The 16,269-nt window shown below is 43.7% G+C and overlaps 1 protein-coding gene across 1 annotated transcript; it reads left to right on the top strand.

Annotated features, from left to right (window-relative positions):
• Positions 1-73: 73 nt before the first annotated feature.
• On the top strand, positions 74-10,839 carry LOC111964521 (ubiquinone biosynthesis protein COQ4 homolog, mitochondrial-like; the record flags this gene model as incomplete). Its single annotated transcript, XM_023988405.2, has 6 exons — positions 74-154; positions 8,192-8,324; positions 9,792-9,888; positions 10,024-10,126; positions 10,236-10,365; positions 10,464-10,839. Coding segments are annotated over 6 exons (669 nt in total), but the record flags the coding sequence as incomplete, so codon positions are not given.
• Between the last annotated feature and the right edge of the window lie 5,430 nt (positions 10,840-16,269).

Here is a 16,269-nt window from a genome sequence, read left to right on the forward strand (position 1 = left end):
GCCCATTGTGACTCGCTTGTAGGCGTGTTATATGAAGGTCTGGTTATGAAATGGGTACATAGTTCAATAGTAATATCCTCTAAAACGCTCTGGTGGCAAACAAACTTTACTGCCCTGTTTCCAATTGTCCACATGGCTGGGAGAACCTGTTCAAGTAAGTAAATAGATTTCGAAAACGACGTATTATTAGCTAACTAACTACAGTGCAGGCTAACTCATGAGCTGCTAAATGAGCTAACGTTAACTAACTTAGTTGGCTAGCTAGCTGTCTAGCCAACTTCAAATACTGTATAGATAGCTAGCTAAGTGAATTAAATATCACCATCTACCTAACTTCCTATTAGTTAGCTATCTTGATGTGTTTTTTACAGTGATAAACAAACTCCAAATGCATTTGTAGGTAACGTTGGCTAGCTAACAGCCATGGAGGAGGGTGATAGGATAGCAGCCCCAACTGTCAGTGAGAGAGTAGGTTATTCTGGATAGGGCAGGTACTTTTGTGTAGTTCCTGTCCCTAGAAGTGAGGACGGAGATAATAGTAACATAATATTCAGTGCGGTGTAATTTGACTATAATGAAGTCTGTTTCTTGTGAGGTTTTCTGTCCTCAGATAAAGAGCGCTATGAAAGCCAGTCTATATATGAAGAGGTCCCAATGGAGAGCAGTGGTTCTCAGTCCTGGTCCTGGGATCTCAAAGGGGTGCACATTTTTGTTTTTGCCTTAGCACTGCACAGCTGATTCAAATGGTCAACTCATCATCAAGCTTCAAGTGGTATTTATGTATTCATTTGTGATGCTATCCTTAATATGATCCTGTTATTGTCACATGCTACACATGCACATATGTGTGCCCATGCATCTATCATTCCAATGTTATCATGATTTGTTATCAGGAATATTATACTTTAGTAATCCACAATGACTTGGTGATGTAAAAGTCTAATTACATTGTCTTCCATATTCCTACAGATGCCTTGTAACTGGAGATTCCTTCAAAACGATTGCCTACAGTTACTGTGTAGGGCACTGCAAGGTTGGGTGACCAGGGCCATCTAGGACTGCCTCCTGGAGGAATTCAGGTGTGTGAAGGCTACCTGTGTCCTGCATAACTTGGCCAGGTCGCAGTTGCAAATGAGAACTTGTTCTCAACTAGCCTACCTGGTTAAATAAAGGTGAAATAAAAAATAACTTTGGGGCGGCAGGTAGCATAGTGGTTAGAGCATTGGGCCAGTAACCGAAAGGTTGCTAGATCAAATCCCTGAGCTGACAAGGTAAAAATCTGTCATTCTGCCCCTGAACAAGGCAGTTAACCCACTGTTAACTAGCCCTTCTTACATCAGCTGATATATCAAAGTGCTGTACAGAAACCCAGCCACCCTAGGCCGTCATTGTAAATAATAATTTGTTCTTAACTGGCTTGCCTAGTTAAATAACAAAATAACTTAATGAGGATGGACACGAGGCTCTGCAGGATGTTTCAAGGATGGGGTCCAGCAACGCAGCAAGAGGGAGATCTTCACCTCCTACTTCTTCGAAGAGGGTGCTGTTCCCTGGCTATGTACAAACCATAGACTATGCACAACCAAATGCTCTTTTAAGAGTCATTCACATTGCAATAAGAGTGTTCTTCCATTTCCATTACTTACTGCAGTTATTCAATTCCCAGTTTCTCTCCCTTTGATTTCTACTTCTCAAGTGAGGGTGCTGTTTAGGTACGGGTGTGATGTCTGTACAAAAATAAAACAGGCCATTTTAAATCACTCATATTGAAAACATGTAGAACAATTAGACACCCTATAACCCACATCTACACACTCATGTATCAATCTGATTGATGGATTGTGTTGCTCAGGTGTATAACTGGCTCCTTCCACCTTCAAAGAATAGGCAAGAGGGCCAACCATGGAGAATAGTAAGACACTTCATTGTTTCTATAACTACGCTATATTGTTTGTCCTCGTGTGTCCGTTCATGTTTTTCAGCATAAAGTACTCAGCAGCCACTTTGTGTGGTGTGGACACCAGGTGAGGCCACACACAGATTGTTGTTCAACAAATCAAATGTATTTATATAGCCCTTACATCAGCTGATATATCAAAGTGCTGTACAGAAACCCAGCCTAAAACCCCAAACAGCAAGCAATGCAGGTGTAGAAAGCACGGCGGCTAGGAAAAACTCCCTAGAAAGGCCAAAACCTAGGAAGAAACCTAGAGAGGAACCAGGCTATGAGGGGTGGCCAGTCCTCTTCTGGCTGTGCCGGGTGGAGATTATAACAGAACATGGCCAAGATGTTCAAATGTTCATAAATGACCAGCATGGTCAAATAATAATAATCAAGTAGTTGTCGAGGGTGCAACAAGTCAGCACCTCAGGAGTAAATGTCAGTTGGCTTTTCATAGCCAATCATTAAGAGTATCTCTACCGCTCCTGCTGTCTCTAGAGAGTTGAAAACAGCAGGTCTGGGACAGGTAGCACGCCCGGTGAACAGGTCAGGGCTCCATAGCCGCAGGCAGAACAGTTGAAACTGGAGCAGCAGCACGGCCAGGTGGACTGGGGACAGCAAGGAGTCATCATGCCAGGTAGTCCTGAGGCATGGTCCTAGGGCTCAGGTCCTCCGAGAGAAAGAATTAGAGAGAGCATACTTAAATTCACACAGGACACTGGATAAGACAGGAGAAATACTCCAGATAACAGACGGACCTATTCCCGCACCGACACAAACAAACTACTGCAGCATAAATACTGGAGGCTGAGACAGGAGGAGTCAGGAGACACTGTGGCCCCATCTGATGATAACCCCGGACAGGGCCAAACAGGCAGGATATAACCCCACCGACTTTGCCAAAGCACAGCCCCCACACCACTAGAGGGATATCTTCAACCACCAACTTACCATCCTGAGACAAGGCCGAGTATAGCCCAAAAAGATCTCCGCCACAGCACAACCCAAGGGGGTTGTGTCTTTAACTACCTTATTTTCACAATAAGTCTCTTTCACTTCGTCCCTTTCTCCTCTTCTCCATCTGCATCTCCTCTTCTCCTGCATCTGAACTGGCTGCATAGAATTGTAATTAGTGATTAATGTTTTACGGACTCCTGAGAGAACCAGTAAACCAGGCTGTAGTCTTGTGAAACAGTGGATGTGAAGAATCTAGCTAGCTGAAGCATTTACTGCAAAGTTTTATGTATAATTTTGGCTTGCTGATATTTTCCATGCAATGCAGCTGGAGTAACGTAGCTAACTATTTTCTTGCTTATTGTGTAGTGGAGGATAACAAATACATGTATGCCTGTGGATGTATAGCTAGCTATGTAGCCGATCTGTGTAGGGAACCTTAAATATTAGGTCAGAACCTAGCTATCATAGCCGGTTGTATCGACTTAAAACATTAATGACATTAATGAAGCCTTTGGATTGAGTATAATATAACTTTATTGTGCCAAAGATGCAAGTTGTAAATACATGTTATTACCAAGCATTAGATCCCCACATTGTAGCCTGTACATTGAATATATTCACTGATCATTTACTCTACCTTGGCAAATAAAGGTGCAGTTCATGTATGAATGTGTTGGAGACATTCTTTTTCAGTCATATCCAATACCAGGAGTATCAAACTCCAGTCTTTGAATGATCCTGTATCTACCTGCGTGTATGTATTACAATTATACACTTTAAAAGTGTTTACCAATCCTGGTCCTGGGACATCAATGGTTACATACGGTAACTATGCAAGACTAGAAATATGATTTAACTAGTTAAAGATTGATTTGTAATTCATATATACAGAATAAAATAAACAGTACACTAAACTTCTATGCGTTGTGTAAATACTCTAAAACCTGTTCATCTCAATATCTAATTTCCTTCATCTGCACTGATCTGAGGACACAGGATAGGTGTAGTATTTAATCAAATGAGAGACTTACTTTCAACCAGCAGAGAATGTGAAACACTTTATTGAAAGAAGTACTGCAATGCACATCTGGTGTGCATTATAAAAACAGAAAGAAGGGAGGTGTAAAAGACAAAGGGACAGTGGTAAGAAGTGAGGAGCAGGGAAGACAGCATATGATTAATGAATTACAGTGCTACTAAACTTAATATTCTCTCAGTTCATCACAATTACATGGTGTCTACTAACCAGCCTTGGGCCCCCAGTTGGCCCAAAGGTTATCTTCAGAGCAGGTGAGGTGGCGATGACGGGACTGGGGGGTTGGCAACCTCTCACATCAAAACATACCTGCAGACGACAGATGGACAGAGAGAGATCGCATTAAGCCTTTTTTTTTCTTTTTCTTTTTTCTAACACTGTCGGTCATCATAATCATAAGGAGGTGAAATGCAAAACTGACCTTGGATCATTAACTCTGGGACTACTACATCTCTATCTGTATTTCAATGTTAAGCATAACACTTCCTGTTGACCTGACCAAGTGACCTCTAACCTCTCATCATGCTGTGCCCTGTATGTAGCCAGTTCAGATGCGGGAGGGGTTCACCGAGACAGCTGATATAACCTAGAGGATTTAGGGAGAAGGGAAGAGAGGGATGAAGTGAAGGTGAGAATGTTATTGAGAAAATAAAGGTAGTTAGAGACAGTGTTCAACAGGAATCTGTGTGTGGCCTCACCTGGTGTCCACACTAGTACTTTATACCGAAAAACATGCACAGACACACGAGAACAAACAATATAGCGTAGTTATATAATTAGAAATAATGAAGTGTCTTGCTATTCTCCATGGTTGGTCCTTTTGCCTATTCTTTGAAGGTGGAAGGAGCCACAGTTACACCTGAGCCTGCTTACTGTACAACACAATCCATCAATTAGATTGATACATGAGTGTGTGGGTTATAGGGTGTCTAATTGTGCTACATTTTTTCAATATGGGTGACTCTTAAAAGAGCCTGTTTTGTTTTTATACAGACATCACCCTTACCTAAACAGCACCCTTACTTTAGAAGTAGAAATCAAATCAAAGGGAGAGAAACTGGGAATTGAATAACTGCAGTTGACATAGCTAGGTAATTGTGAGAATACTCTTACTGCAATGTGGATGGCTCTTAAAAATAGCCTTTGGTTGTGCATAGTGGTGTTGCCAGTGTACAGCACCCTCTGAAGAAGTAGGGAGTGAAGATCTCCCGCACACGGATTGCCTCCCGTGCTGCGTTGTTGACCCCCCAATCCTTGAAATATCCTGCAGAGCAGCAGACCTCTCCTCCGGTACACAACGGCGAGCTACAGATCCCCTGCTAGTCCTCGTGTCCATCCTCATTAAGTTATGCAGGACACAGGTAGCCTTCACACGCCTGAATTCCCCTAGGAGGCAGTCCCAGATGGCCCTGGTCACCCAACCTTGCAGTGCCCTACACAGTAACTGTAGGCAATCGTTTTGAAGGAATCTCCAATTGCAAGGTATCTGTAGGAATATGGAAGAAATGTCATTATTAGACCTTTACATCACCAGGTCATTGTGGATTACTAAAGTATAATATTCCTGATAACAAATCATGATAACATTGGAATGATAGATGCATGTGCACACATATGTGCATGTGTAGCATGTGGCAACAGCAGGATCATATCAAGGATAGCATCACAAATGAATACATAAATACCACTTGATGAGTTGATCATTTGAATCAGCTGTGCAGTGCTAAGGCAAAAACAAAAATGTGCACCCCTTTGAGTCCCCAGGAGCAGGACTGAGAACCACTGCTCTTCATTGTGACCTCATCTGCAGACAGGCTTTCACAGCTCTCTGTATCAGAGGACATAAAACATCACAAGAAATAGACTTCATTATACTCAAATAAGTATCATTTAGTATAACTCTGTCCTCACTTCTAAGGACAGGAACCACACTAAAGTACCTGCCTTATCCAGAATAGCCTACTCTCACTTTGACAGTTGGGGCTGCTATCCTTTCACCCTCCTCCATGGCTGTTAGGTAGCTACCTACAAATGCATTTGAAGTTTGTTTTTTACAATGATAAATACATCAAGATAGCGAGCTAATATGAAGTTAGGTAGCTGGTGATATTTAATTCACTTAGCTAGCTAGCTATACAGTATGTAAAGTTGGCTAGATAGCATACTAGCTACGTCGTTAGCAGCTCATTTGAGTTAGCCTGCACTGTAGCTAGTTAGCTAATAATACATCGTTTTTTTTACATTTACGAAATGTATTGTAATGATGGGCTGTCTGGAGCCTGGTCTGTGGTGCCTGAGTGTGGGTGCTTGGGGAATGTCATTGCCAGAGGGGGGGATTGTGGGGGTCCCTGGGTAACCTGTCCCGTTGCAGTGCCTCCTTTCTCCCCCTGGGAGGAAGCTGTACCTGGTACACAACCCCCTACCCTCTCCAGGGCGCTGCAGGGCCCCACCCAGTGGCTGTCCCACTTGGGGCATCTGCCTTTCTTCCTCAGGGGGCTGTAGACCCAGACCAGCACCCCAGCCACAAAGTGCCTTCCCCGGGTGTGCACGTCATAGTTCCTCTTCTGCCTCACACCTGCATTCACCAGCTGCTCTCTGGCGAAGGTGTGGGCTGTCTCCAGGCGGTCCTGGAGTTTCTGGGCATACTCCGGCCCCGGGGGAACAGGAGGGCTATCCAGGGGCCGACCAAACGTCATCTCTGCAGGGGTGCAGATCTCTCTGCCCAGCACAAGGAAGGCAGGCGTGCAGGAGGTGGATTCTTGGACAGCGGAGTAGTCTAGTTTACCAAGCTACCAATTCATTGAAATAAAATGTTATTGGTCACATACATGTGTTTAGCAGATGTTATTGCGGGTGTAGCAAAATGCTTATGTTTCTAGCTCCTACAGTGCAGTAATATATAACAAGTAATATCTAATAATTTCACAACATATACACAAACACAAATCTAAGTATTGTCACAGCGGCATAGACTAAGATACAATAGAATATAATACAGTAATTCACACTAAAGCTACCCTTAAGAAAAATATATTTACTTAACTAAAGTTACTTTGAAAAAGTAGTTCACTACATTCAAAATACTCTGTGAAACAACATGGTCACAGACCATTTCATATTAATCTGTATGTAACTCTGAGTTACTCCATTTAGTATGATATATTACATTTTGTATGGTATGTATTAATTTGTGGATGTCCATCCATTCCGTATGATATGTTACGAATTACAATTTGTAGAATATGATACAAATTGCAATTCGTACAGTATGTTACAAATTTGCAAAACGTATGATCTTTTATGAATTTACATTTGTTTTGGCTAATGTTAGCTAGGTGGCTAGGTTGCTAATGCTAGCTAACATTAATGAGGCAAGGTTTGGGGTAAGGAGGTAGGTTAAAGGGTTAGGAAAAGGTTTAGCTAAAAGGGTTAGCTAACATGGTAAGTAGTTGCAAAGTAGCCAAAGTGCTGAAGTTGTCCTTGATGAAATTAGAACACGCAACCATGCTAGACGTTTCGTTTTTGCTTTAAGTAACCTATCTTATGTAACCATACCAAACGTAACATATCATACTAATGTCAGTGTCCTAGTCTGAGACTAGTCTCTGAAAAATGATCATATGTAAATCTGAAATGTCAGACTACAAATTGCAAGACAGATTACTTTGGGGTCATAATTTATAGTATGTTTCAAGTGAGAATTTGGCATGTCTTATGCTGAAAAAGAAAGGAAATGATTGCGTTCTTCACCCATATTTTATTTTAGCCAAAAAAGTAGTGTGTAGTTCCAGTAGTAAGTTACACAGTAAAAAACGTTTTAACTACTGAAAACACTACCTAGATTTGAATTTAGTTCAACTACCACCAAGCTACTGCAAAATTTTGTTAAATTACTAGTTGAACTACATGTAGTTCACTACTCCTCAACACTGATAATGATGTCCTGTTTGTAAAATGCTTTTTTTGTGTCATGTGTGCTTTGTAAACATACAGTTAATGTGAAACTCAAAATGCGTTCCAAGATTCCCATCACACTAATTTCCTTGCTGGCCTCATGTACTACTCATTTACTAGGAAAATTCATCACTGTTTGACAGTAAACTAGAGCACTGGAAACTAKCTGTGGGCCCATCTGAGCATTGATAATTGATGAGCCATTGTGGGTGGGATGAATGACTGCTTCAGAGTCAGGTGTTCTGCATTATCATGTCTGGTGGTGTTTGCTCTCCCCTACGGCCCTGTGTGTCCGGCAGCAGCATAGTGGTCTAAACTCTGCAGACAGCCACTATGACAGACTGTACCCGGGCCACATCCCTACCAACGTCATCCAGAAAGCACTGCTGGCTGTGGGCCCTGGGGTGGCAGCCCTGCAGGACCCCTACAGACATGGTGAGAAGGATGCCCACTTCCAGTTGTGATATGTTCACATGGACATTTATATGTGTAGGAAGTTTTTAGACATCATCAAGAGTATTTAGCACTGACAAACTCCTTATTAACCAGAGCCATAGGTGTATAGTACCAAGAGTTTGGCTAAATATAATGGTACTCAGTTTGTATGACTCTGATATTAACCCCAGAGCTCTGATATTAACCCCAGAGCAGGCAATGGGTTGTTCTACCAATTCGGTGCTTTGAAGATGTTTTGGTGGGGGAAAAACGTTTGATTTCACCATTTTAATATTCTGTCATAAAGAGCACATGTTCAACTTAATAGAAGAGGTAAAATAATAAAAATAACTATAGTAAGTGCCAAATAAAGTAACAGGGTTGACCGTAACAGGGTTGACGAGTTCATCTTAAATCAGCAATAAATCCCCTTATGACAGGGGGAATGGAAGCTTATTGTGTACAACAGGGAGGGGCAAGTGAATGAAAAAAAATTAAATTAAAACATTTCTAGCCTGCCTATCTATGGGTAATAGGGTTGGCTGACTTGTTATGCTCGGCCTACTCAGTTTTCCACCACAAAACATCAGACAATTGACAAGAGTAGAACAAGCTCACCTGCTTTTACACTAGACATTACTATTAAAAGTTTCTTTTGAAAAAAATATTTAAAAAGGAATAGGTGCACCATATTAAAACAAGAGTTCAGTTTTTGTAACAGGGTTGACCTTTAAAATAAGAGACAGGTTTTTTTACCTTAAAATGAATAACTAATCACATTAAATAAATAATAATAATTAGAATGTACTTTCTCAAAGCAACAAAATAACTAGGGCTTTATAATGATGTGGAAAACTTAAGTGGATAAAAAAGTCACAGAGGGAACATGTCAAAATGCAGTATTTTGGCACTTTAACAACTCTTTATTCATATAAAAAATTTGAATTATTCAATTATCCATGTGTTCTATATTAATTGGCACTTCATTGAATATAACAGGCTTTTAAATTCAATATTGGTGCACAATTTCTAACTAAAATATCAAAGGGACGTAAAAGGCACTTATTTCATGGAACGACCATAATTCTGATCCATAATTAGTTTGGTGTGGGTGGGGTGTTCCCTGTTTCGTTTTCCTGTCTGCATTGGAAATTCAAAGTAGGTGATTAAGTTTCATTACTCAGTAATCGATACCAAGCAGGGTTATTTAGTGGTTTTTCTATGTCATTTAGATCCTTTGTTACCAGGTCTGGTAAAACAAGAACAAAAACTGTGAAACTGTGTGAAACAGTCTTAGTGAAAGTAGATGAAAAGTTTGATTTAAAACAAGTAATTGAAATATCAATTATTCAAAAGGGTGAGCAATAACTTAAGTTTCTCTTTTGGTGTAACATACTACACTGCATTTTTCTCAATAAAAAGGACCATATTTTTCTCACTGTGATCCCGGTTCCCCATGTATTGTAGACATGGTGGCAGTTCTCGGCGAGACTACAGGACACCTGGCCCTAATTACGCCCCGGGACAGAATAAGAGGAGACCCTGAGGGCTATACCATTCTAACGTATGGCACAACCTCTGCCCACTGTCCTACATCCTGATTCCTGAAATATACATCTCTACGATTGGGATAAGTTCTGCGGGAACATGTTTGTCCATTAATGCTCTTGTGTGTATGTTTCATCTATTGGTGTATTAGAGAGCGCCCACGGATCAGGCTATCCACATTGGATCTGTCCAAGATGGCCTTCCTTCCAGATGGATCCTTAGGGAAAGAGTACTTGCGCTTCCTTGAGGACAATGTGAGTTTGTGAAGGACATTGATCTCTTTGCAGAGGGAGTGTAGTGGTTTTTGTAGTGTATTTGCTTATCCTCATATCGCTCTACTTTTTCTTTCCCTCTCTTTCTCAGAGGGTGACCCCTGACTCAAGGGCAGATGTGAAGTTTGTGGATAATGAAGAGTTGGCATATGTTATACAGAGATACAGAGAGGTCCACGATTTACTGCACAGCTTACTAGGCTTGCCCACTAACATGCTAGGTGAGTCTGCCACCATAGAAGTAGGATTCATCCATTACATACAGTGAGCTCCAAAAGTATTGGAACAGTGAACGTTTTTTTTTCTTTCTCTACTCCAGATACAAATGACCACGCCATTGAAATGCAGACAGTCAGCTTTAATTTGAGAATATTTTCATCCATATCAGGTGAACCGTTTAGAAATTTAGAAATTACAGCACTTTTTGTACATACAGTGCCTTAGCATATTCATACAGTTGAAGTTTACATAAACTAGTTTTAATGGTGTTTCAACCACTCCACAAATTTCTTGTTAACGAACTATTGTTTTGGCAAGTCGGTTAGCACATCATTTTTCCAACAATTGTTTACAGACAGATTATTTAACTTATAATTCACTGTATCACAATTCCAGTGGGTCAGAAGTTTACATACACTAAGTTGACTGTGCCTTTAAACAGCTTGGAAAATTCCAGAGAAGGATGTCATGGCTTTAGAAGCTTCTGATAGGCTAATTACATCATTTGAGTCAATTGGAGGTACCTGTGGATGTATTTCAAGGCCTGCCTTCAAACTCAGTGCCTCTTTGCTTGACATCATGGGAAAATCAAAGAAATCAGCCAATCAATCAAGTTTATTTTATATAGCCCTTCGTACATCAGCTAATATCTCGAAGTGCTGTACAAAAAACCCAGCCTAAAACCCAAACAGCAAGCAATGCAGGTGTAGAAGCACGGTGGCTAGGACAAACTCTAGAAAGGCCAAACCTAGGAAGAAACCTAGAGAGAGACCAGGCTATGAGGGGTGGCCAGCCAAGACCTCAGAAAAAATGTTGACCTCCACCAGTCTGATTCAAACTTGGAGCAGTTTCCCCAACGCCTGAAGTACCATGTTCTGTACAAACAATAGTACGCAAGTATAAACACCATGGGACCACGCAGCCGTCATACCGCTCAGGAACGAGACGTGTTCTGTCTCCTAGAGATGAAAGTACTTTGGTGTGAAAAGTGCAAATCAATCCAGAACAACAGCAAAGGACCTGTGAAGACACTGGAGGAAACAGGTACAAAAATATCTATATCCACAGTAAAACGAGTCCTATATCGACATAACCTGAAAGGCTGCTTGTCACGATCGTGTGGAAGATATTCGGACCAAAACGCAGCATGAGGAAAATAAGCCATCTTCTTTTAATAAATGAACGAAGATGAACATGAAACGAAAACACTATACAAACAAATAAAAAAACAACAAATGATCGTGAAGCTAAATAACGCAAGTGCACAGACAAGCAACCAAACGTTAAACAAGACAACTACCCACAAAAGCCTACTGCCTATGGCTACCTTAAATATGCTCCCAATCAGAGACAAATGAATGACAGCTGTCTCTCTGATTGAGACCAATCTAGGCAGCCATAGACATAACTAGACAACCTCACAATTATCTATCCCATACACAATACAACACCCATAGACTAAACAAAACACACACAACATACAATGCCCACCCAACTCACGCCCTGACCAAATAAACATAATCAAAATAACATAAAAAGTAGGAACTGACATAACCCCCCTCAAGGTGCGTACTCCGAACGCACACCAAAAAGTCTAGGGGAGGGTCTGGGTGGCATCTGTCCACGGTGGTGGCTCCGGCTCTGGACGCTGCCCCACACCACACATAGTCACTCCCCGCTTCCGTACCCCCCCAATGACCACCCTCCAACTAAACCCACCTAACTGAAGGGCAGCATCGGGATAAGGGCAGCACCGGGATAAGGGGCAACACTGGGATGAGGGACGACAGCTCCGGGCTGAGGGACGGCAGCTCCGGCTGAGGACGGAGCTCCGGCTGAGACGGCAGCTCCGGACTAGGGACGGCAGCTCCGGACTGGCTGGCGGATCCTGGCTGGCTCTGCTGGTCATGGCTGGCACGGCTCTGGCTGGTCATGGCTGGCTGACGGCTCTGGCTGGTCATGGCTGGCGGAAGGCTCTGGCTGATCCGGTCTGGCGGAAGGCTCTGGCTGATCCGGTCTGGCGGAAGCTGGTCGTCTGGCGAAGCTCTGGCTATCGGTATGGCGAAGCTCTGGCTGATCCGGTCTGGCGGAAGGCTCTGGCTGATCCGGTCTGGCGGAAGGCCTGGCTGATCCCGTCTGCGGAAGGCTCTGGCTGATCGGTCTGGCGGAAGGCTCTGGCTGATCCGGTCTGGCGGAAGGCTCTGGCTGATCCTGTCTGGCGAGCGGCTCTAGCGGCTTCCTGTCTGGCGGACGGCTCTAGCGGCTCCTGCTGGCGGACGGCTCTGTAGGCTCATGGCAGACGGGCGGCTTTGCAGGCTCATGGCAGACGGGCGGCTTTGCAGGCTCATGGCAGACGGACAGTTCAGACGGCGTATGGCAGACGGGCAGTTCAGACGCCGCTGGGCAGACGGGCAGTTCAGGCGCCGCTGGGCAGACGGGCAGTTCAGTCGCCGCTGGGCAGACGGGCAGTTCAGGCGCCCTGGCAGACGGGCAGTTCAGCGCCGCGGGGAGACGGGCAGTTCAGGCGCCGCTGGGCAGACGGGCAGTTCAGGCGCCGCTGGGCAGACGGCAGTTCAGCGCCGCGGGCAGACGGGCAGTTCAGGCGCCGCTGGCAGACGGCAGACTCTGGCGGCTGAGACGCACTGTAGGCCTGGTGCGTGGTACCGGAACTGGAGGTACCGGGCTAAGGACACGCACCTCAGGGCGAGTCGGGGAGAAGAACAGTGCGTCCAGGGCTCTGGAGACGCACAGGAGGCTTGGTGCGTGGTGCCGGAACTGGAGGCACTGGGCTGGAGACACGCACCATAGGGAGAGTGCGTGGAAGGAACAGGGCTCTGGAGATGCACTGGAAGCCTGGTGCGTGGTGTAGGCACGTGGTACTGGACTGGGGTGGGAAGGTGCGCCGGATATACCGGACCGTGAAGGAGGACACGTGCTCTTGAGCACCGAGCCTCCCCAACCTTACCAGGTTGAATGGTCCCCGTAGCCCTGCCAGTGCGGCGAGGTGGAATAGCCCGCACTGGGCTATGCAGGCGAACCGGGGACACCACCTGTAAGGCTGGTGCCATGTACACCGGCCCGAGGAGAGACGTACTGAGGCCAGATACGTTGGGCCGGCTTCATGGACTCCAGGTCGATGCCCAACCTAGCCCTCCCAGTGCGGCAAGGTGGAATAAGCCCGCACTGGGCTAGACACGCCGTACTGGGGACACTGTGCGCTTTACCGCATAACACGGTGTCTGACCAGTACGACGCCCCTTTACTCCACGGTAAGCCCGGGAGTTGGCTCAGGTATCCAACCCGGCTTCGCCACATCCCCTTTAGCCCCCCCCCCCCCCAAGAAATTTTTGGGTGAGCCTCTCGGCTTCCAGCCTCTCTTACGTGCTGCCTCCTCATACCAGCGCTCCTGGGCTGTGGCTGCCTTCTTCTCCTCCCTCAAGCGGCGATTCACACCAACCTTAGCCCAGGGTCCTTCTCCATTGAAAATTTGCTCCCAACTCCATTCCTCTTCTCTCCATTGCTTTAGTTCCTACCTCCTTCCTCAATCCGCTTGGTCCTGTTTGGTGGGTAGTTCTGTCACGATCGTCAAAGGACTGAGAGAGGACCAAGGCGCAGCGCGTGGAAATTTATAAATTTATAAATTTATAAATTAAATTTATTTCAAGAAGGAAAAACACAAAACAAACCAACAAAACGACGAACGTGAAGCTAACCATGAACTAGTGCCTACAAGCAAAGATAACATCGACATAGACAATAACCCACAAACAGCTAAAGCCTATGGCTACCTTAAATATGGCTCCCAATCAGAGACAAATGAATGACAGCTGTCTCTGATTGAGACCCAATCTAGGCACCCTAGACATAACTAGACAACCTCACAATTATCTATCCCTACAAAATACAACACCCATAGACTAACAAAACACACACAACATACAATGCCCACCCCAACTCACGCCCTGACCAATAAACATACAAAATAACATAAAAATAGGTCAGGAACGTGACACTGCTCAGCCAGACTACGGTTTGGAACTGCACATGGAGCCAAAGATTGTACTTTTTGGAGAAATGCCTCTGGTCTGATAAACAAAAATAGAACTGTTTGGCCATAATGACCATCGTTATGTTTGGAGAAAAGGGGGATGCTTGCAACGAAGAACACCATCCCAACCATGAAGCATGGGGTGGCAGCACATGTTGTGGGGTGCTTTGGGGCAACTTCACAAAATAGATGGCATCATGGAGCAGGAAAATTATGTGGATATATTGAAGCAACATCTCAAGACATCAGTCAGGAGTTAAAGCTTGGTCGCAAATAGGTCTTCCGAATGGACAATGACCCCAAGCATACTTCCAAAGTTGTTTCAAAATGGCTTAAGGACAACAAAGTCAAGGTATTGGAGTGGCCATCACAAAGCCCTGACCTCAATCCTATAGAAAATTTGTGACAGAACTGAGAAAGCGTGTGCGAGCAAGGAGGCCTACAAACCTGACTCGATTACACCAGCTGTCAGGAGGAATGGGCCAAAATTCACCCAACTTACTGTGGGAAGCTTGTGGATGGCTACCCGAAACGTTTGACCCAAGTTAAACAATTTGAAGGCAATGCTACCAAATACTAATTGAGTGTATGTAAACTTCTGACCCACTGGGAATGTGATGAAAGAAATAAAAGCTGAAATAAATCATTTTCTCCACTATTATTCTGACATTTCACATTCTTAAAATAAAGTGGTGATCCTAACTGATGTAAAACAGGGAATTTTTAATAGAATTAATGTCAGGAATTGTGAAAAACTGAGTTTAAATGTATTTGGCTAAGGTGTATGTAACCTTCCGACTTCAACTGTACCTCTTGACTTATTTCACATTTTGTTGTGTTACAGCCTGAATTGAAAATGGGTTAAATATATGTTTTTTCTTACCCATCTACACACAATACCCCATAATGAAAAAGTGAAAACATTAGTTGAAAATTAAATACACATATCTAATTTACATAAGTATTCACACCCGAGTCGATAGTGTTAGAATACCCTTTGGCAGTGATTACAACTGTGAGAATTTCTTGGTAAGTCACAGAGCTTTGCACACCTGGATTGTACGGCTCTCGACCTTCGCCTCTCCCGAGTCCATACGGGAGTTAGTGATGAGACAGGACTGTAACTACCAATTGCATATCACGAAAAAGGGGAGAGAAAAAATGTACCTGTCAAATGTTTGGACACACCTACTCATTCCAGGGTTTTTCTTTATAGTAAAACTATTTTCTACATTGTAGAATAATAGGGAAGACATCAAAACTATGAAATAACACATATGGAATCATGTAGTAACCAAAAAGTATTCAAATTGAGATTCTTTGAAGTAGCACTAAGGTTGCACATTTTGGGGAATATTCAGAGGTGTACATTTTCAGTTGGAATTAACGGGAATTAACATAAATATATGCAAATTAATATTAATACCATTTAAATGTAGATGTTTTTTGCATTGAATAGTTTAGAAACTTAAGCTTTGGTTGTCTTCCTCACAGGCTTCCATGACTGATGTTGATGGGATTTGGAGGATGATGGAGGCAACAGTGGAAAGAGTCTCAGATCCACAAATTCCTTTCCACCAGGTGGCCGATTGAGATATGTTGGCACAACTGCCATATTGTATCTCCATCCCAAAGCCCTTGTTTGGAAGTGTACTTCGTCAGACTGCCAAGAACCATGCTCTCATCCAGGCCAAGGTGGCGAGACACGGTAGTGATTACACCATAGGCCTTGTTGATCTCTGCACCAGACAGGATGCTCTTGCCAGCATACTTGGGGTCCAACATGTACGCTGCGGTGTGTATGGGCTTCAGTCAGAAGTCTTCACGCTTTTTGATGTATTTCAGAACTGCAGTTTCC

Source organism: Salvelinus sp. IW2-2015, linkage group LG5, assembly GCF_002910315.2.
Source record: "Salvelinus sp. IW2-2015 linkage group LG5, ASM291031v2, whole genome shotgun sequence".
NCBI classification, from domain to species: Eukaryota; Metazoa; Chordata; class Actinopteri; order Salmoniformes; family Salmonidae; genus Salvelinus; species Salvelinus sp. IW2-2015.